Source organism: Nanorana parkeri, unplaced genomic scaffold (genome assembly GCF_000935625.1).
Source record: "Nanorana parkeri isolate BGI_ZX_2015 unplaced genomic scaffold, ASM93562v1 scaffold1182, whole genome shotgun sequence".
Taxonomy (NCBI): Eukaryota; Metazoa; Chordata; class Amphibia; order Anura; family Dicroglossidae; genus Nanorana; species Nanorana parkeri.
In genome coordinates, this window is record NW_017307450.1 from 331,723 (window position 1) to 354,277 (window position 22,555).

The window sequence follows — 22,555 nt, forward strand, 5'->3', positions numbered from 1 at the left end:
AAAAAAGCGTAGCACTTCATGGTATGCGCGTGTGCCTAGACACTTCGGAGCCTACAGCCTCATAACTGTACATCTGCTGTGTGAACATATAAAGGCACCACTGCCTTAGTCTCAAGATATTTGTAGTGAGATTCGGTGATGTCACTACCATATGTTGCTCAGTGTTAACCTTGCTGGAGGCTCTGACATGATGAAAAGGAAACCTGCCTCTATCAAGATAGCTGAGTCCACATAGATACACGGTGTAGAACAAGACATGGTAAGTGAGTAATGGGGAAAAGATCAGCTGCAGGGAGATCAAAGGCAATTCCAGTAACTGGTCCTTTGTTTGCCTTTCATGGCACAGTTTCCAGAGTTTAGTTCCTCTTTACAATTACTCAGCCACTTGCCCAGGTGAGTTAGTGGGACAGGTGTGTTTATTGAGACTGTCACTTTGCCCGTTCAGGCGAGTGCAAGTGGGACGGCTGTTTTTTATGAGACTCTGTCACTTTGTCCTGAATGAGTCTTATTAACTGAAGAATCATTCACTATACCATGAGTAGGCAAGCCTCCAGCTGTGGTGCAACTACAAATGCCATGAGGCATTGCAAGACGGACAGCCACAGCCACTGTCTGAGACCAATGCATGATGGGATTTGTAGCTTCACCACAGCTGGAGGGCCAGAGTTTGCCGATCCCTGCCCTATACCACACATACATTCCACACAGGTTTTGCATGTTTATGTTCCCAACTTAGCCATAATTTGCAAGCACTTCAGTGCATGTAGCTAGTAGGCATCACCTGTGCAGCTTTTCACCATAGAAGCAATTGCAAAAGGTCAATCATTACTGAAATTTTTATCACTGCTGGAAAAATTTCCTGAAGAGTGTTTTGCACACATCACGCCTGGAAGGTGATAATCCCAGAATTGCTCAGACTGAAAACCATAACAGTGCACACAGTTCAAAGATTACATTTAAGTGACCAACTATGTTTACACATAACACACAGTATCGTACCGGCATTGGACAGCATTGAAGCTAGCAGCTTGCATACAATGGATCCCCTCTTGCGCATTTTGCACTGTTTGCTGTAAGGAAAATAGGGAATGACCCCAATGATGTTCTTGGCACATGAGGTCTTCAATGCGTAGGTCATGATCAAAAGCTCCATGACTGCTGTGTTCACATCTCTAGACGGGGAGTTAAGAAAATAAAAACATTCATTTAGAAGCTCACAATACTCTGCTATGGAATTTACATTCTATGCACACACAATACATTATTTTTATCACATTCTAATACTATATACAAAGCTCCAAAACTGACAACAATCTGTAAGATTGGAATGTATGATATCCATATCTGCACACCTGCCACAATAATACTGTGACCTTGAAGACTAAAGCATATGAAGCATGCACTGGGCTGAGATAATAAAAGCTAGCTCTAATCCCCGTTCACCGACAGCTGTAGACAGGAAAGAAATCAGGCTTACGTTGGAGTGTAGTGTCTGCACTCTATGCCTTCCTATAGCGAAATGGCTTTACATTTCTGGGATACCGCTAAGCACTTGTTCAATTGGTTTAAATCGACAAACTGAGTAAGCTTTATAGAAAAAAAAAAACACAGCCCCTGGTTACCTTACATCTCCACTGCAGAATATTTTGGATAGAGTGGGGAAGAGACAAAAAGTGACAGGCATTTGTTTTTTTGTGTCACCACTGTCACACACTGCCCCTTCCACACCCATGCAAGACATGGAGGGCGAGGTCATCAATGGGACAGGAAGCTATAGACCGCAATAAAAACAATACAAATTCTAATGCTTCCTCATTCTACTAGTGTTTTTGCTTGTGCCCTTACTGGCAGAGCCTTCCCATGACTTCCTGCCCTGAGAAAAAGTAAGGGGGAAATAACTTTAGCATAGACACAGAGCACAATAAAAAGAAACTCTGAAAAAAAGTATGTAAACTTTCCCCCCTCCATCCAAAATATATAAAAAGTTTGGTTTGGAGCCAAGGACGTGGCAGTCAGAAGGATTGACACAAGCTAATGTCTGCACTAGAATGTCTGCCAAAAAAAAAAAAAAGTTATATTCTTAGGCCCTATTCACACGACGTCCGTATTCTATGCTGACCAGATTAGTACGCTCCTGCACTAAATATGCATCCCAATGTATCCGTGTGTTTTATGGGCTACAGTTCTCACGTGCGCAGTCCGTTCCTGACTGAAAAAATACTGCATGTCATATTTTGTCCGGTCAGGAAACGCACGAACACGTCGAAAAGGCAACGCAATGCAGCTAAGCAAAAAGAAAAAATGTATTCTTGCTCCACTTTTTATGTCGTCATCATCGTTGGACTTCCTGGTTGTGGTGGAGCATCAGAGGGAAAACCAGCAGTCATGGCTAACATGGTCCTGGACACTGAGCGATTCGTCGGATTGATGGAGCATGCGCCAACGCTCTACGACTCCCGCCACGCAGTTTAAAAATGTGCATCAAAAAAATTTTAAGTGGATAGATATAGCATCAGAGCTGTATGATGAATACTCAGTGTACAGTAGTGCCCAGAAGAAAGAATGTGGTGAGTGGTTTACATACACATTGGGGAGTAGATGTTACGAGAGGGCGGAAGTGACCTCAGAGGAAGAATCTGCATACCGACAGCCCCACGGCTTGGAAAAAAAATTAAAATGAGCTGTCAGCATCCGGACTGAAAACGCGTCACAAACGCACTGCATGAGTAGCACTGCGTCTGCAGATCCGCACCTGAAAATCATGTGAACAGTCGCTTAAGGATTAGAAGTGAATCTGTCACCATATAATAAATATTATAGACAAAGAAGAGTTGGTGCTTGCTGCTTAGTCTCAGCACTGCACATTTCTACTATGATAGGTTGCCTCTCTGGCTAAAAGAAATGTGCAGGAGGATGCGGGCCAGCTTCAGAACTAAGGAAGTGCCGGTGCTGTAAGAGCAGCCAGACATTCTGCCATGGTAGTAAGGTTTATGAGGCTGATGCCATCGTCTGCTGACACTTTATAACTGAATTATTTTTTTCCCCCAGTTCTAGAGACTACAAGGTGTTTGAACATATCTTTAAATCTGTATTAGAATGATTCTTAGAGAAAACTTGTACATACAGAATTGAAAGGGCTGCCATTGCTGAACCTATTGGCTGCCTGGCTGTGTCTTGCTTTAATACATTGAAACCACTCATCAAGAACATGTATAAGAGTCAAAATGAGGTCAGAATGCCTGTTGTTGATAGTTCGGTGCTTCAAAGTGCTAAGGCCAATATGGGAGAATGAGAGCCAGGCAGCTGGCATTTTCAGAATCAGAAGTCTAACTACAGGTTTACATTAAACTAATGACAATCACCCTCGAAACTACATTAAAAAAATTGACTTCTGACGAAGTACATGAGCTTTTCACCTAGGGATGGTCTGTATAATAAATACATCTTGTCCACGAACTGATTCCTGGATTTCCACTCTGGTTTCTACAAACACAAAAGGCACAGTTAGCTAAAAAGGTCACTAATAATAATAACGACAACATGAACAAAAAAGAGATGTGCTAAAGAGACAATTTTTACCTCCATTGCCTTCCTGGTAGACGACTGCCTTTCCCAATTCAACCCCCAATCGCCTGAAAGAGATCAAAAGATGTTATTACATTCATAAATACTAGGAGGTGCACCGAAATGACATTTTGAAACCGAAACTAAAAAAAATTGTCAGACCGAAACCAAAATATTTTTAAAAAAATATTTTTATTTTTTTAACGTTACTGTAGGGGGCTCTAAGGAACTATTGGGGGTCTAAACAGACTCCTGATATTTCCCTTTTAAAATAGAAAAAGGGATTGAGGACAAGGTCCTCAATCTCTTATTCCGCAGCCACTGTTATGAATGAACAGAATCCTGTTCATTCATAACTCGTAGGAGATATGTTTAATATGTCCACAATCATGAAGGAACAGGAAGTGATGTAGAGCACTTCCTGTTCATTCATAAATGGGGACACAGTAAACACACTGGGGGGAATTTATCAAAACTGGAGCGGACAGAATCTGGAGCAGTTGCTCATGGTAACCAATCCGCTTCTCTTTAGTTTGTTCAGTTAAACTTTGAAAATGAAAGAGAGAAGCTGACTTATTGCCATGGGCCACTACTCCAGATTTTGATAAATTCCCCTTACCGTGTCCTCTATTATTTACAGGCAGTCAGCGATCAGCTGATTGTTGACTGCTTGTACTCGCTCGCTGTCACAGGAGGCTGAGTGGGCAGTGCATGAAGGGCTTGGTCTATTTTGACAGAATGACAGCCGATTCCTCCTATCAGCCTTCTGTGACAGCTGTCCCCGCCCACACCGCTCTCCATCCTGATCTGTCACAGGAGGCTGCCTCAACATTTCTCTCCTCCCTGCTAGATGCTGCGCTGTGTCAGAGGGGACAAAAAAATAGTATTTTCAGCATTTTGCCAAAAGTGCCATTTTCGGCCGATATGTTTCGGCGGCCACATTTTGGTGCATCCCTAATAGTGTAAGTGTACTCTTACCACCAACACGTTTTCTTTAGCCCCAAAATATCCATGCTTTAAAGTAGACCTAAACCCAATCACTAAATCTCACACAAGCGTTGCATGTTAATATAAATTTCAAAAGCGGTTTTCAAACTTTTTACATTTGCAGATTTCATTAAATAATACCAGGTGATTCTGCCATGAAGTTCTCTGTTTAGGAACTTCCTGTTACTGGATGACAACTGTTCCACGACAGTGTTTCTAGCTCGTCATCCTGTTACATGCACCCCTGGTTGAGAATACAAGGAGCCATACGGACACAATGCACAAACATGGACCAGCGTTGTCACCATCAGAAAAGCCAGTCAATGATGTGAAGCTGATGCTAGAGCACATACACGTGGACAAGAAGTAGCTGAAAGGTTGATGGAGATCAGCAGTGCCAATATGTATTTATAGAGGAAAAAAAAAAAAGTAGATTGTGATTGTCTATGATGCATAGTGGAGAACGGAGAACGACCAAAACTTCATCCGCTTAGCTTAAAGGAGAACTATGACATGAGTGATTTCCACTCACCTCATAGTTCTAGCCGACCTGGGACAATGAGACGGTCACAGGTCGGCTCAGTAGATCGGGAGGTGAGTGAACACATACCGGGTTCCCTCACCTCTCGATCCTGTCACGGCTCTCTGCCGTGACAGGGTGGAGGGGCTGGATTCCCCTCTCCCCGCTCCGATCTGCCAGCGCGGACTGGCAGAACGGATGTGGGAGGGGGCGGGTACAGCTGGCTCTGCATCTAGATAGGCAGAGCCAGCTGTCACTCACGCAGCTGGGCGGATCCCGACGTCCAGGTCGGGATCCGCTCCGGCTGCGGCGTCTCAGTATACCTCGAGCTGTAGCTTGCGGTATACTGAGCTTAGGGTAACGGGAGGACGCTAGTTTGTGTCCTCCCGTTACCCTGAGAACTATGGGGAAAAACACTGACCCCATAGTTCTCCTTTAATCTCAGATTGTGAATAAAAGCCTAAAAACAGTATTGGCTTCAGCAAGCAGTTAACAGGGATGAGTGACTTTATCTGCAGATCAGATGGATCCAAATTTGTATGCACATAAATATATTCATGTAAATCTGCCCAATATATAGAGAATCCCGCAATCCATTAACCAGGTTTGGACCGGCTTGCATGATTTATGTATTGTGTGTTTCTCTGCAGATTGGACAAACATGCATGGAACTTTCAGGCCCACTAACCTTAAGAGACCTTGAAGCAGAAATATATTTCCACGTTTCCAGTCAAATTTAAGAAAACCGCACTATAATTTTGCCATGTATTCCTTCCCACATACATTTTTACATTACATTATTGAACACGAAAATCTACTTGCATACAATGTCAACAGACAAATCCAAAAGTAAAAACAACCACACAGAACAGAAATGTATCACTTGTGGCAGGTAAGTATCATTTGGTAACACAAGATCGGTAATAGCTGAAAGCAAGTTACGTATGACATTGTGTTCCAATTGTTAGAGTCCCACAACATAATCGAAGGGATGTAACTAAAAGACAGACGTTGAGGCCACTATTAAGGGATTTGCGGGATCCATGCCATGAATCCCCACATCAGGTGCGTTGGGGTGAAGTCAGAAATATAGCAGACTGGGGGGTTCCCAGATAATACTGAAGGAAAGGTCGAGTTAGTGGTGTATATTGCCATGTATTCTTATTCACACAGGATACCTACAAATAGATTTTAAAATATATTTGTATGTAATATGCAAACAGCAATTTAAAAAATAAGCTATGCTATGTAAATGAGAAACATGTAACAAATATAAAAAAAAGTGTTGCCCCAATTTGGCTGCAGAAGTGGAAATATGCGTAAATTCTTTAAAGAAAAACACAAGAAAACTTAACCCTTGCTTACCCCACACTGCAAGGGTTAAAATTACATTAAAGTCCAAAAATGGTTTCCCTCCCCCCAATGTTAATGTCAGCACTTACCTTAAATGATGTTTCTTAATCCGATCTTCTTTCCTGTCCATTTCATCTGTCCCTCCAGCGCTGCTGCGGGTCTCAGATCCAGCGCTGACTCCTCTGTCCTTGCTGGCACTTCCTGTCCCATGGTGTCTGCATGCGGGTGCATGCGTCCATAGACTTACCTTGCGTCTCTCCTCGTCTCCCGGCCGAAAATGTGAACTGCACATGCGCCCGCCCCAAGATACTTTGCGGTCACCCGAGAATTTTCACATTCTCGGACAGGAGCGCACGGGGAAGACACAGGTAAGTTTAAACCGCTTTTAAAGGGTTTTAAAAAATTTTTTTACACTTTGTGCATATATCTACTGCAGAGGCTTTAATTATATTTTAAGTGCTCCCTTGTGTCTAGGTGCTACAATAACAAAGTTATACTCACCCGAAGCTCCGAGCTGGCTGTCACGGCACTCCCTCCAGTCTCTCTCCCCCTCCCTGATGAATTGTTATCTTCATCAGCGTCCTCACGTCTTTGTACAGTGTATTGGCGTTGATGATATACGGGACCTTAGACCGCTGCAGAGGGGGGAGAGATGTTGGAAGGACTGGTCTAAGTAGCAGCTGGCTTGGAGCTTTGGGCAAGTAAATCTTTGTTTTGTTAAACCTAGACGTAAATGAGCAGTTAACCCTTGTAGTGCGGAGGTAGCCCCAATGCAAGGGTTAATAAAATAAATTCCTGAAGTTCTCCTTTAAAGACTCCTTCAGCTCTAGTCCGGGGGACATGACTATCGATCTTAATAGTACTGAAGACAGTTAAAGCGTATTTCCACTTTTGCAGCCAAATTGGGATAACAACGATTTTATATTTCTTACGTTTCTCATTTACTTAGCAGAAATTTAAAAAAAATGCTGCTTACATATAACTTGCTCTACTCTGACAGATTAGTTGTTCTCTGCACTAAATTTCTGTCTGGAATGCAGGAGGAGAGTAATATTTACTATAATTACCCTTGTCTGTATTGTGCAGGCCGATCTCATTGTCAGCTGTAAACTAGATTTGTATGCTCTAACAAAGGGTTAAAGATCTAGAAGCATTGTAAGTTAATGAAGGAAGCTGAGCCTGTCCCTAGTATTTCTAATAGGGCAGTCAGAGTTGTTCAGTGACTGAAATTGGGAGAGAAGCTTGCAAAGGACTAATGTATACAGACATTAAAATAGAAGAAATATTTAAAAATATATATTTTTAGATATACTGGGGTTGATTTACTAACCTTATAAACACGCCACGAACATGTATACACCTCTGTAGTGTGTTCCCTCCCAGCATGATCTATTGCTGGAATCTAAACACCTTTGTAGTGTGTACACACCCAGCAGGTGTGTTGTGCAAAGCCCTGCATGAATTACAAGGTGATGTAAATTAGCTCTATGTTGTGTTGCTTGCGTTGATGAATGCAGGAATGTAAATGCATGAGCTAACCATTTTTGTCTAAACTGTGAAGCAGCATTATATATGCATATTTTTCCATATATGGCATTAGTGGAAATATGCTTTTAGAGATTTTTTGGTTGATAAATACGTTTAGCTGTGTGACGATCACACGCACCTTGTGTGTGCGTGTGTTTAGGTTAGTAAATCACCCCCACTGTGTGAGTAGGAAATGCAAAGATAGAGAGGTTTTCTCAATTTCTTACTTCAAAAGTGGAAATACACTTTAAATGTATTTAGTCGTTTATATTATATATTACAGGAGGACCTGGATAAAATAGGGGAGTGGGCAACTATATGGCAGATGAGGTTTAATGTTGAGCAATGTAAAGTAATGCATTTTAGCGTTAAAAACAGGCAAGGGGAATACATATTAATGGGAACTCCACTAGGGAAGTCAGAAACTGAAAAAGATTTGGGGGTTATAATTGAACACAGATTGAACAACAACACGCAATGCCAGGAGGCAGCAAACCGAGCAGAGTGCTGTCTTGTATTAAAAAGGGAATGTACTGTAGGAGACAAAACAATACTTTTGCCACTCTATAGATCGCCGGTTCGGCCTCATCTTGAGTATGCGGTTCAGTTTTGGTCACCAGTCCACATAAAAGATGTACTGGAGCTGGAGAAGGTCCAAACAAGAGCAACAAAGCTAATTAAGGGGCTGGAGAATCAAGACTACGAGACAACGTTGCTAAACTTAAACTTGCTCACGCTGGAAGTGAGGAGATTAAGGCCCCGTTCACATTGAGCGATGCGGATATCGCGCAAATGCTTGCATCAAAAACCATTGAATAGCGGCAAAATCCGCTCCAAAAAGGGTCCTGCTGTAGCGAAACACGACCCGCGGCAGCAGGACCCTTTGCCCCATTGCAAAACATTGAAGAGCGATATCGCGCGGTAAATAGCCGCGATATCGCGGGAATTACCGCGCCATAAATCGCTCAATGTGAACGGGGCCTTAGTGCCTGTTCACACGATGTCCGTTTTGTGTGCTGACCTGATCCGTACGCTCCTGCACTCAAAATGCATCCCAATGTATCCCCATGTGTTTTATGGGCTACAGTTCTCACGTGCGCAGTCCGTTACGACAAAAACGCGGCCAGAACGCACTGCATCAGTAGCACCGCATCTGCAGATCCGGACCTGAAACTCATGTGAACAGGCCCTAAGAGAGGACATGATTTTGTTGTACAAAATGATCAGTGGTGGTGGCAACATCGGCACTAAACATTTTACCGTAAACTCCATAACAAGGACTAGAGGCCACCACCTATAATTGGTGGAGAAAAGATTTAACCACAAAGGGCGTAGGGGCTTCCTTTCAGTTAGAGTGGTTACATTTTGGAACTCTCTGCCACAAGCAGTGGTATCAGCAGACAGTATTGATTTGTCTAAAAATCAATTAATTAGATACTTTCTTCAGAGATCGTAACATACAGGGGTACAGGTGAACTTAAATACTAGACCACACAGGGACTCGCATACACATGTGCACAAACACACAGAGATTGAAGTTGATGGACCGGTGTCTTTTTTCAACCTCAAATACTATGTAACTATTATTGGTATTTATATAGTGCTGACAATTTACACAGTGCTTTACATACTGCACATTCACATCAGTCCCTACCCTCAAGGGGCTTACAATCTAAGGTCCCTCTCTCACATGCATACATAAATACATACAGAGCCGGCTCAGATAGGAGCCAATTAACCTTTCAGCATGTCTTTGGAGTGTGGGAGAAAACCAGAGTACCCGGGAGAAACCCACACAAGCACAGGGAGACCATGCAAACTCCTTAGCTGGCCGGAATTTGAACCAGGGCCGGAATTTGAACCAGGGACCCCCAGTGACCGGGCCGGAATTTGAACCAGGGACCCCTAGTGCTGCAAGGCAGATGCACAAACCACTATGCCACACTACTGGGAGCAGCAGGGACTGGAGGGGACACAGAGCCAATGAAACACTGGCTCCTAGCGCAGAGAACTAGGGATCTGCACCAACTAATTGATGACAATATTCATTAACTATTAATTTATATCAATCAGTTGCTTGCAGCCCTAGTTAAAGCAGAACTCCAGCCAAAAATAAGATAAACTGGATAGTCCGTTAAAATAACAAAACAAGCTTTTGCTGCAATATTCAGCTTCGGCCCAGAGATGTATCCTGCCGTACTTTTTATTTCTGCCACTAGATGTCCTCAGTTTGATGGCCAGCATCATTCTACTTGCTTACTCTGAGCCCAGACCATCCAGCATCTGCCCAGCTTGTGACTGGACAGCAAAAGGAAAAGCAGCACTGCAATGAGCTCATCTATGTGTCACTCTGCTTCCTCCCATCAGCATGCTCCTAGTCAGCATATCAAGTGATTGGCACCTTGTACTGCTTCTTCCTGTCATACTCAGTCCTCCTATACAGGGACTGCAAGAGGCTGACACCAGGTCAAATTCAGGTACTTACACAGCTTACAGAGCTGCATTCATTCCTGTTTTTTACATCTGCCTGGAGGTTCAGCTTTAAAAACTTAAAGAAAGCTTGTGAAATGTTTTGCTTGCTGAAGCGAATGCTGCTACTAACTAGTAAGAAAAAAATAAGCAACGTGCATGTGCTTAGGGCTTCAGGTATGTATTGCAGAAACACAAGGAGGAACTGCGAAATATTGAAATCCTAGGTGCATGAACTTATATTATCAACCTCCGGGCCGGCCGTAGTAAAAAAACGGCCGGCCAGGAGCTCTCTCGATCTGAGCGGGCGTCTCTAGACGTCCGCTCAGACACGCCCCCTTGCGCGCGCCGCCAGGCGCGGGAAATGGCCTTAATTTAAAAACGGGCAGCGATGCCCGTTAATATACATGCGATCCGCCGGCTGTAGAGCCGGCCGATCGCATGTATGGGGTGCCGATCGGGTGTCCCCCCCCCGACTGATCTTTAATATTTGACCAAAAAACTGGGTAATAATAAATGTTTCCTAACAATGTTACAAAAAACTTTTTTTTTTTCAAAATTTTCAGTAATTTTTCCTAATTATAATAAAAAATAAAACCCGTAGTGGTGATTAAATACCACCAAAAGAAAGCTCTATCTGTCCCCAAAAAATGGTATAAAATTCATTTCAGTACAGCGTTGCATGACGGAATAAACGTCAGTCAAAGTATCGCAGCGATGAATACTGAAAAATGGCCTGGCCAGGAAGGGGGTCTAAACACCTGGTCTTGAAGTGGTTAAAGTGTAGGTTCTTTTTAAAGGGAAGGGTTAGCATTTTTGTTTTATTGCCCTTTTCTTTCTTTTTTTGAACCCCAACTCCAAACCTTTTTTCTTTCCAACAGAGACAAAAAATACATTCTAACAGGTTTAGAATGTCAAAATTCTTTAAACTGCTGTCTGTGCCTTCCTCTCCCAGCGACAAGGGTTTTTCCCCCATTTCATGTACAGCTGTCACAGGGACAGAAGCAAGAAAACGTCTCCTGAATGGGGTGGCAGGCAATATTAAAAACCTGACAAATTGTAACTCTTTCTCACTCTACTGAAAATTAAGGAATCACAGGGCTGTAGTTAGGCTTTATAGCTTCCTGTCAGCAACAGAAACACGTCATCTAACTTCTGGTTCAGTTATACACTGGCTGGAGAGTTTAGTTCAAGTTTCCTACTTACTCTGTAATCTTCTTGGCGAGTTCTATGCAGGCAGCGCTGGAATTAGCGGAGAACACTCGGTAACCACTTCCGACGGAGTTCATCGTACAGGGACCATTCAGCCACTTTGGAGGTCGGGAGTAAGAGAAAACAGACTTGTGAGCCATTAACATCCGTCTGGGCATAATGGGGACACCTGAAATACACTAAGACGGCTTCCTGATCAACAAAAAATAGGATTTTTTTTTTATTTTTATTTTTTTACTTACCAGTAAAATCAGTATTAGTTTCTTGGAGTACAAGACACAGGCAAACTCAGAGACAACTGGGTAATATTTAGATATCATTATGTACTTGGACACTGGCCAGAGCTCAGGACCTCATATAACCTCTCTCACTCCAGGAAATCCTTAATTTGTTAACATGCAATAGAGGACAGAGGGAAGTGTGCTGTGTCCTGTACTGTACGCCAAGAATTGGATTTTACGGGCAAGTCAAAAATCCTATTTTCTTGATTGCACATTACAGGACACAGGCAAATTCAGAGATAACTAGGACATCCCCAAGCAAGAGAACAGAGGGTAGGGCAACACAGCACGCTATGCACCAACCAGCCGACATGACTTTCTGGGAAAACTTTAGAGAGCAGCCTGTAGCACCTTACAGCCAAAACTAGCATCAGAAAATGCCCGAAATATCCATCTGGTAGAACTTGGTGAACAGAAGTCCAGGAGATGACATTGCAAATCTGCAAATGCGATGCTTGATGCTGAAAAACCCAAGAAGCACCGACAGATCTAGTAGAGTGCACCTTAACAGGAAAAGGAGGAGCCTTGCCTTACTGAATAGGCATGTACTATGACTTGTCTGATCCACCTCAAGATGGTGGAACGAGATCCAGAAAGCCCCCTGCGAGGTCCTTCAGGAAAGAAAGACAATCTGATGGTAAAACGAAGCTGTAGTCCAGAGATACTCACCTGACCCGATTCATAGAGTGGAGAAAGACATCCTTAGGATGATTTGCGGTAGTACAAAAAGAGGGACGGATGATATCCACATTAAGATTAATAGAAGACACCACTTCAGGCAAAAAGGAATCATTCGACCCAAGCATGACCTTATCCTTGGGAAGAACAGAAGAATGTTCTTTGCACAATAGTGCTGCCAGCTCCAAAACTCTCCTAGCAGTAATAAGAATAAGTAATAGCGACATGGAAAGCAACCTTGAGCACAAGATCCTCCAGAAATTGCCGACCTGCAGAAACTTGAGACTTCAAGTCCATGATGGGACACGTATCCCTCCACTCGGTTTTGGAACTGTAAAGAGGTTGCAGTAAAAACCTTTGAACGTCTCCTCCTGAGGGATATGGACAATAACTCCTGCCATTAGAAATTGCTGCAAGGCCCTCTGTAGTGCATCTTTATGTGGGGAAGGTTGGATGGCATAAACCAAGGAAAGAGGGTAGAATAACAGCTCCAGTTTGTAACCCTGGGAGACTATGGAAAGCACCTACAGATCCAGACATCTCAACTCCAGGCGCCCCCAAAGACATTTCCCCACTGGAGAAAGGGGCATCCCCTCATTGCGAGGACGTCTTGGTGGCAGACTTGGAAGGCTTTGGGGTAAAGCGCTCATGCTTAAATAAGGAGCCCCGTTTAACTTTGGAGGTAGAAGGCTGGGAGGGATGAAAGGAACCCTTCCTGGCCAAAAGGTGAGGTATACTTACCAGGGGAAACCTTAGGTTTCTGATTGCTGGGTAAAAGAGTGCTCTTGGCCCCAGTAACCTTTTTAATAAAAGGTGTCCATTTCATCTCCAAAAAAGGCTTTCTCCCGCGGGAGAAATCCTCTCCAAGTGCTTCTTGTGGTGTAATTCCACCAACCAATAGTGAAGTCACAGCAGTCTATGCATCGGAGCAGACCGCAATACCAGCCTAGACAGCTGAAGCAAAGTGTCAGCTAGACCATCTACACAGTAGCACAAAACTTCTGGCAAAATCTCCAGCCGCCGACTGATTTCAGGGTCCATTAGAGATAGAGTTATGGTGCCTCACCATGTGTTTAATCCAGACTGTTAAGGTTTGACCTCCATAAAACCAGCCGTCTGTTGCACAGCAGGCCTAAGAGCAAAGGATGTATTGGAAAAGGCTTTTGGACGTCTATCCAAAAAGTCCTTAAAAGAAAGGCCAGAACATCAGTGGGCTAACAACATGCTCCAGGCAGCAGGAGCCCCCGGTGTTAAAGCTGCCCATGGCAGTTCCTGTGCACTGCCAGGACCGCCAGGAAATGTAGGCAGAAAAGTAGTTTTTTCCATCCCAGCTAGTGCTGGGATGGAAAACTGAAGGTATTTTACAAATTTTTTTGTGCGTGGGACAATGATTTTCTAAAGAGCCAAAGACCATAGAGACCTGGGGTACTCCAAATAAGAATACCCCCTAAGGCCTTGGTTCTCAACTGGTGGGTCGTGACCCAAAAGTGGGTCGCGACCCCATGTTCAGTGGGTCACTGCATGCCTTCTACTTTTCTAGGTGAGAGGCTCCTCTGCCTTCCCCTAGCGCAGCACTGTCAGTCCTTGCACCGAGCAGCCATCAGAGGGGTACGGCCGATACTCATGTAAGGGGCCCGGGCAGCCTGGGGGGGCCCGTCAAGCCGTGAAAGGGGCCCCAAAATTTCTGATGGCTGCCCTGCGAGCAGACATTCAAAAATATGCTGATCAGTGCCGAGTATCAGCTTGAGGTGGGGTGGGCTGGGGTTATGGCCGCGAGGGAGCTCCATCCATACGTGCATTGCTCACAGCACCTCTAAAGGTGATGCACAAATGGATGGCACTCCATCACAGCACATTCTGATGTGGTAGTGCATTGCCATTCATTTGAATGGAATCCCAAATGCATCTCCCACCCATAGTTCCATCGCCCGCAACGGAACGTGCAGTACCACATATCATGCGTTCCGTTGTAGTGCACCTTGGGTCGCGACTTAATGACCAATGTGGGTCCTGAGGTTACACAGGTTGAGAACCACTGCCCTAAGGGGTAAAATGTCACTGCCCTGGACCTGTATAGCACCCTGTGGCTAACCCAACACTCCACGCCATGTGCCAAGGTGGGCGTCTAACACCAGATCCAGTGCCCAAATCTACATTATGGGCCAGCCCCACATCTTCAGTCCTGTCTATATCCATAGGAAGACACTTGGTGGAAGTATTATAGGAAAAATAAATGACTAAAAACTACACACACCTCCTTCAGTAGAGACATCCATCACCAAAGGACACAAACAACTGCCTTGGCCAATGTCCAGTCACCTGATGATACCTGCATATTACCCATTCGTCTCTGAATCTGCCTGTGTCCTGTATTGTACAATCAAGAAACCCAGTACACCAAAATATACAAAAAAAAAAAAACACAAAGACACTCAAGTGTGTGGATGTTCCTACTACAGCAAGTCCATGAGTGAGCCATGAGATCATTTTAGTTTACTGTTTATGCGTGGGAAATGTATAGAACATGCTATATTGGGGTCTTTTCCCTACTGTTCTCCTAATTCTACTAAATAGATGTCAGAGTTAAGGCTGCTAAGTGAGAGGGTGGGTGCTCAATAAAATAGGAATGCTTCTGGTTAACTTGCAGGTCAGTGAAAGCAGTTCTAAAATGACAACAAACACAGACAAATGTAGTAGTCACATATCTGTTTAACACAGAGGGTAACATATTAAATTACCACAAACTACTTCTATCCGGTATTTTAAATAGCTCTGTAAATACTTTAACAGCCTCAATGTGAAGCAATTTAGCTTTAACCCTTCTGTTCATCTCCCTACTATATCCTCTAAAGCTGGGCACACACCAAGAATTTTCTCATTCGTTTCTTCTTCCAAGAAAAGAAGTTAAAAGTGACAACAGTTTATGGTGGAATGTAACTATGAGCAATCAAGGGGGCAGAAATTTAAGTAAATCTGTTCCTTTGTCCTGCATGGGCGAAAGGCAGGTTCCCTTTAAATTCTTCATTGAAAGAATCAAACGATGGCATGAATGGAATAGGATGTTAGCCTGTATTTAGAATTCTTACATGTGTATATAAAACATGAAGAACTGCAATGTAAGGGATAAAGAAAAGATGGAGGAGAGAAAAGGAAAATAAAGGGGGGAGACCATTTAAAGACGAACTCCAGGAAATAACAAAATTAACCCTTGCAGTGGCGTTACCCCAGCACTGCAGGGGGCAAGTGCTTGTTTTGGTCTAGATGTATAGATATACTTACCTGATCCTCAGTCCCACAGCGGTAAGCACTCACCTCTCTTCCCCTCCGCTCCAGCTGTAGTATGTCCCTTGATTTCCTCGCATCTAATGCAGGTGAATGGACCTGCATTAGACATGATGACGTCAACAGAGCTTGGGCCGGAGCCAGGGGAGAAGAGGCTGTGGGGCCGGAGCCAGGGGAGAAGAGGCTGTGGGGACGGAGCCAGGGGAGAAGAGGTTTTTTTAAAAAAGGTAACGAAAAAGGTTAAAAACTTACCTGTGTCTCTGCCGCACGCTCCCGTCCAAGGATCATGGGGCGGGTGCATGCGCAGTACAGATGTTTGGTCGGGAGAAGAGGAGAGACACAGGGGTGAGGAAGAGACAGGAGTCAGCGCGGGATCAGAGACCGGCACCAGCACTGGAAGGACACCTGAAAACTACTGGAAAGAAGATGATGATCGGATCAAGACGCATCATTTAAGGTGAGAACTTAAAGAAGCATTGGGGGGGGATTTTTGAATTTAAATGTCACTTTAAGGCCCAGTCACACCTATGCATTGAGTTAACACATTTTGAACACATACATTACACACATTAATGTGTTGGGGTGCCATTCATTCTCAACAGAACCCCAACAGACTAAAGTAAAGCACTGAAATATTTGTGCACCACAAATGAAAGCACTAACATGCATTGTGGTGCACTTCTTCCGTTATTAATGCTTTGGCAGCCCAGGAAAATTAACCTCTCACAATGCCCATTACTTTACCACAACTATCTGAATAGCCTTCAGATAACAACCATTGTAAACTTTGATAATTTAACATGATACACGAATCCCCAAAAAAATATTTTCAAACACATTAATCATTTAAAAAAATAAAATAAATCCAGAGAGCCTAAATTAATTTGTTTTTAAGTTACCGGGTCTAATACATGACTTCCCACACGTCCCTAGGTACAGGATCAGATGAGATTTAATAGTCAGAGATTTCTAATTCCGTACTACTTATGTTTAGACAAAACCACCAATTGTGGAAATGCGAGTTAAGGTGCCCATACACTGCTCGATTCTCTACGAGAATCACGGGCCGGTGTGCCCGTTCAGCATTGCGGTCATCGGAAGCCCGCCCCTTAGGGGGGCGGGCTTGCGATGATCGAGAGTGCGATCTGCCTGTCCAAGATAGGCAGATCGTACGTTTTTTTAATCCCTGTACAACCATCGCAAGACTAAGGTCTTGCGATGGTTGTACAGTGTATGGCCACCTTTAATCAAGTTACAACCAAGCTAGCATACAAGGGAGATGATAGTGAAATCAATTGCGTAATAGAATCTAAAAATATGAGATTTCCAAGTGGAACTCCCCATGCAGGTTTCTGTGGTTTAGAAGACACTTCTTGCTTTGTTATCACTTGTCTAATTATTTGCTCCAGTTTTATGATGACACATCTTGCTGTTTGGAAATCTCTCTGTAGACATAACGTTGCCCTTATATTTGTTTGTGCATTCCGATATATTTATTGTACTGACCTGGGTCACGTCCTAACTTGAGATTTTTCATCTCCTGTTGGGGTCCGTAGTATTTCTGATTTTTATTTCTGTACGGAATATACATTGTGTTAATGATCCTTAAAATGAACCAGCCAAGAACGGGCACACGCTATAATCGGACTCTTCCGACGTCGTTATAATATTGCAATCTTACCTCTCAGAGATGTGTTATTATTATTAGGGGTTTTCTACTATATCAGAGCAAAAGAGTCAGCCCTGTGTCAGGCTGTAAAGGCACTCGAGGGGCCTGACTGTTTCCTGGCCAAGCTCAGGGCTTGTAACCAACACTGCTGAGGCCCGGGGATGAAGGGAAAACTATCAATATACAAAGTCTTGTGTGTTCTTTCATATAATCTGCTATCTGCACTGATCTCAGAGGACAGAGGCTGGACTTATAGCTTAAAGTCCATTTCCACCTTTGTAAGTGATTTGTATTTATTGTGGTAATGTAGAGGTGCAGGGGGGATGTATGCGAGTGTGCATTGTCAGGAGTCACAGTGCTTCTTTTTTTTTAACACTTTTTTATGGACTCTTTCATAGGCCGGAGTCCTAGATATTAAAAATTCCCTCCAGAGGAACTTTAATCCTTGCATCTGTAATATGTAATCAGCTTCAGATCAGATTCCTCTCTGCTCTGCTGAGCTGACTCGTCCCCCCTTCTCATGAAGGAGCACACACTCTGCTCTGAGAAGATGATCAGCAGCAGCTGTGACAGAGCAGAGAGAAGACCTGAGCGTTTGTAGCATACAGTGACATTAAACTCAGGAGTTAAATCCTAATGCATTCAAGGACCTTAACTAGTAACAAAACCTTACTTGTGTGTCACTCGGCTGTAGATCATCAAATCATCTCTGATTGGTGCTGACACTGTCCTTCCTTCTGGAGGGTGGTTACTTTTGTTCCCCATGGTCCTTGTGTGTGTTGTAAAGTAGTCACCGCTCCAAGCTCACTCCTGTGATGGACTGCAATCTCAATACAAATTAATTAGTAAACTAAACATGAGATTGTAGTCCATCATGGCAGCTTCCTTGTGTGGTGGCTACTTTACAACAACACACACAATTGCAAACCTCAGATCAGAGGTATAACCCAGGACAGGCGAATGCAAACCTCAGATCAGGGGTATAACCCAGGAAGGCGAATGCAAACCTCAGATCAGACGTATAACCTAGGACAGGAAAACACAAACCTCAAATCAGGGGGTATAACCTAGAACAGGCGAACACAAACCTCAAATCAGGGGGTATAACCTAGGACAGGCGAATGCAAACCTCAAATCAGGGGGTATAACCTAGGACAGGCGAACACAAACCTCAAATCAGGGGGTATAACCTAGGACAGGCGAACACAGACCTCAAATCGGGGGGAATAACCTAGGACAGGCGAACACAAACCTCAAATCAGGGGGTATAACCTAGGACAGGCGAATGCAAACCTCAGATCAGGGGTATAACCTAGGACAGGCGAATGCAAACCTCAGATCAGGGGTATAACTTAGGACAGGCGAACGCAAGCCTCAGATCAGGGGTATAACCTAGGACAGGCGAATGCAAACCTCAAATCAGGGGTATAACTTAGGACAGGCGAACGCAAACCTCAGATCAGGGGTATAACCTAGGACAGGCGAACGCAAACCTCAGATCAGGGGTATAACTTAGGACAGGCGTATGCAAACCTTAGATCAGGGGTATAACTTATGCCAAGGACTAATGTACTGTAGTTCATAGATGTCTATGCAGCTCAGCAGGCCAGGCAAAGTACAGTCAACGTAAACAAGCCCAAAACACTTGCCTGTTACAAGCTGCTGAAGTTTCACATATGATCCAAAATCTGCATTTGTTGGTCTTGGCGAGAGCACAAGGAGGCTTTACAAAGTTTTGCATGGTAATTACAATTCCACTTTAAGCCATGTCAGTGTGAATTACAGAGGTCACTGACCTGTCATATATCACTTTCCTTTTTCTGAGTTCCAGCTGACCTCTGTTTTCCTTGTTCTGTTGGTGAAAAGATGTTTTGACCACTGACCACTAAGCACCTCTAGTATTTGGAAATGCAGTGTAGTGTTTTGAGTAACAGAGTACAAAGCCAACAATGTAAAAATGACGCCGAGCTGGGTACACAAATAGAGAGCACAGAACCAAGCTCCAAAAGAGATGAAAAGAAAACAATTGGCATCAATTACTGTTTACAGACATCTATGGAGGTGGCTAGAACACACAAGTAGAAGGCAGATGATATAAAATATAGAGACAGTAAAAACCTGACAGGATCGTAACTTTGCGCAGCAAAAAGGCATGTACTTTAAAGCACATTATGGCATGCATTGATGTGCATGTATCCAGGTGTTTTGCTGAGTTCCCCTGCATGCGTTCTCAGCTGAAATAATTCCCAAAGATTGCCTTTTCCTTAAAGTGACACTAAACTCAGGAGATAAATCAAAGTGACACAAAACCCTCAGCTTTCTTCTTCTTATACACATCTACACATGAACATTCTCCAAAGCCACATTTATTTATGTATGAAAATAAAGTCTGACTATTGTAATTAGGGATGCACCGATACCGGTATTTTGGTACCGAGTACGAGTACCGATAAATTTTTTTAGGTACTTGCCGACACCAATTACCGAGTAACGGAAGTCCCATTCAGGAAGCCAGGTGGCGTCCTGATTACCCGGGAAGCGTGTAAAGAGTCGCCACCCGGCTTCCAGATTAACAAAAAAGTCCCCTCTAACCTTAGTATGTGTAGCCTGTCATCCCCCGGGGCCTCTCCAGCGAGAACGCGGCCTTCGTCCGGTACCCAGCTGGGGCCGTCTAGCCGGCCAATCAGGAAGCCGGGCGCCGTGTAATGACGCAACGCCCTGCTTTCTGATTGGCTGGGAGGCCGGCTCCATGGTCTCTTGTCATGAGATGACGAGGAAGCATGAAGCCAGCTTCCCGGCCAATCAGAAAGCAGGGCGTTGCGTCATTACACGGCGCCCGGCTTCCTGATTGGCCGGCTAGACGGCCCCAGCTGGGTACCGGACGAAGGCCGCATTCTCGTTGGAGAGGCCCCGGGGGATGACAGGCTACACATACTAAGGTAAGGTAACCTTACCTCACGAGGACAGCTTCCGGTCAATCGCGAAACTGGGCAGCGTGTACTTGCCCAAATACTCGGAATCGGGACCGATATCGATACTAGTATCGGTGCATCCCTAATTGTAATCCTTTTAGAAAGTCTGCTGTGCTCGCTCCCATGTCTCTTCTCTCCCCTCACTCTTCCTGTCACTTAGAAAGAGCTGCAGCATTTTTCCCTGATCGCAGTGCACCGGAACGGAGGTCATTCCTGTACATCGCGTTCCAGTGCAGGCGATCGCACAGTGGGCAGGGGGCGTGCCTCCGGTACAATTAGCATGAAGGGCACCGCCACGCCCCCTCCGGCTGGCCTGATCCATGCAATCCAGTGCATTCTGGGCTTGGACCGCAACGCACAGGAAATGGTGTGACTGGGCCCAAAAGCCTGTAAACAGCTCCCTGCACTGTGCTCTCTATGTACATACACACACACGTATGGGGTGTGTGTGTGTATGTATATATAGAGTATATTATATAAATATAATAATATATATATATACACACACACACTATATCTATATATTTAATTTAGTGAGTGTAGTGCCCGCCTTGCTGATGAACACTTTTTCCACTTGCAGATGGTCAGTGCAGAGGAAAATGTATTTATTTCGGTGGTGGTAAAAGTAGGAGCTTTATCCATCAGACTCAGAGAAAAGTCTGAGACTGCTGACATGTTGAACGTCTTCAGAAACTTGGTGTAGAAAAAAAACGGCTGAGTTAAGAAGATATTCAGCTCACCTGGTGATCACAGCTCTGTGCAGAGTCTAGGGGAAAGGACTTGTGGGCAGAGACTGGGAGGATTCTAAAGAGGAGACATGAGAGAGCTTCATAGTTCTCATGTCTGACTGTTGTCCTTCACATGAACCAGCACACAGGGTGGCTACTTTTCAGCTCCCATAGAAACCAAGGAGAAGAAAAGTAGCCACCCGCTAGCAAGAAGTTGTGGCTGGAGAGAAATAAAACAAATTTTGGAGCATTTAGACCTCATTCATACCGGAATCGGCCGGCACGTACATCTCCGTGCACAGCCGTATCGCTCGGCTCCTGGGAAGGACAGGTGCTGCGTGTGATTAGTACACAGCCCCTGTCCTTCTCTATGGGACTACACGGTTGTACGCCGCCCTACGCTCACCCGCCCTGCCTGTCCGAGCGTACGCCGACAGGATGGACCTGTTTGCGTCCGAGCCAGGAAACACGCACCCGCACTTGAGGTGAGAGTAGGCGGGGGCGTATGCCCGCGTGGTCCCATAGAGAAGGACGGGGGCTGCATACTAATCACACGCAGCACCTGTCTTCCCGGGGGCTGAGCGTATCGCCGTGCACGCAGCACGGATCTGTACGGGCCGGCCAATTCCCGTGTGAACGAGGCCTTAGAGCTGAACAATGACAAAATAAGGTTTTTAAATTTACTATTTATATAATAGAAGTTATTTTTATTATTTAATTTCTGAGTTTAGTGGCGCTTTAAAAAGCGATCGGGTGACACCGCTGGCCTAGGAGCCAATTTTCCTTTGCTGCAGGGAATATGTGCCAACAGTGAACACGCTGTCAGGAGGATATCCGTGTGCTGCGGCTCGTTCGTCCAATCAGCAGCCAGAAGTTGTGTTCTTTATCAAGCTGGGCAGCTGCTGCAGTGGAGGTTTGAGGATATGGTTGAGGATATGGCTGTGTTATCTGGCAGTGGTGCCTACATCACAAGAATAGCTGCAATATGTATTTAGCAGCTGCCTGGAATTCAGCAATAAAAACAGAACGGCATGAACTGGTGTGTTACATAGCCACATGGAGTTGAGCTTTAACCCCATAAGGACCCTTTCCCTGCCAAGGCTTTTCTTTTCTCGTTTTTTGCCCACATGTTATAATCCACATTTTAGGCCTGAACAGAACTTCAAACCCCCAAACATTATATATATTCTGAAAGCCAAGACCCTATAGAATAAAATGGCAGCAGTTGCAAATTTTTAAGTTGCACGATATTAGCGCAACTCTTATCAAACTCGAACATTTTGTGAAAAACACACTTAAGTTAAATTTAGTGC

At 44.3% G+C, this 22,555-nt stretch overlaps 1 protein-coding gene across 5 annotated transcripts in view; it reads right to left on the minus strand.

The window, feature by feature from the left end:
- PRPSAP1 (phosphoribosyl pyrophosphate synthetase associated protein 1) overlaps positions 1-22,555 on the minus strand; it is a 43,054-nt gene that overhangs the window by 14,347 nt on the left and 6,152 nt on the right. The window contains exons 1-5 of one of the 5 annotated variants that reach the window (XM_018568399.1): positions 19,339-19,438; positions 11,627-11,730; positions 3,580-3,632; positions 3,417-3,483; positions 1,000-1,172 (exon numbers count right to left, since the gene is read on the minus strand). In XM_018568399.1, coding sequence (XP_018423901.1) covers positions 1,000-1,172; positions 3,417-3,483; positions 3,580-3,632; positions 11,627-11,709 — 376 coding nt within the window. In that variant the 5' untranslated portion in view covers positions 11,710-11,730; positions 19,339-19,438. Of the gene's footprint in view, positions 1-999; positions 1,173-3,416; positions 3,484-3,579; positions 3,633-11,626; positions 11,812-19,338; positions 19,439-22,555 lie in introns of those variants that run through there. The other 4 variants (XM_018568397.1, XM_018568398.1, XM_018568401.1 and 1 more) reach the window with 4 other exon arrangements.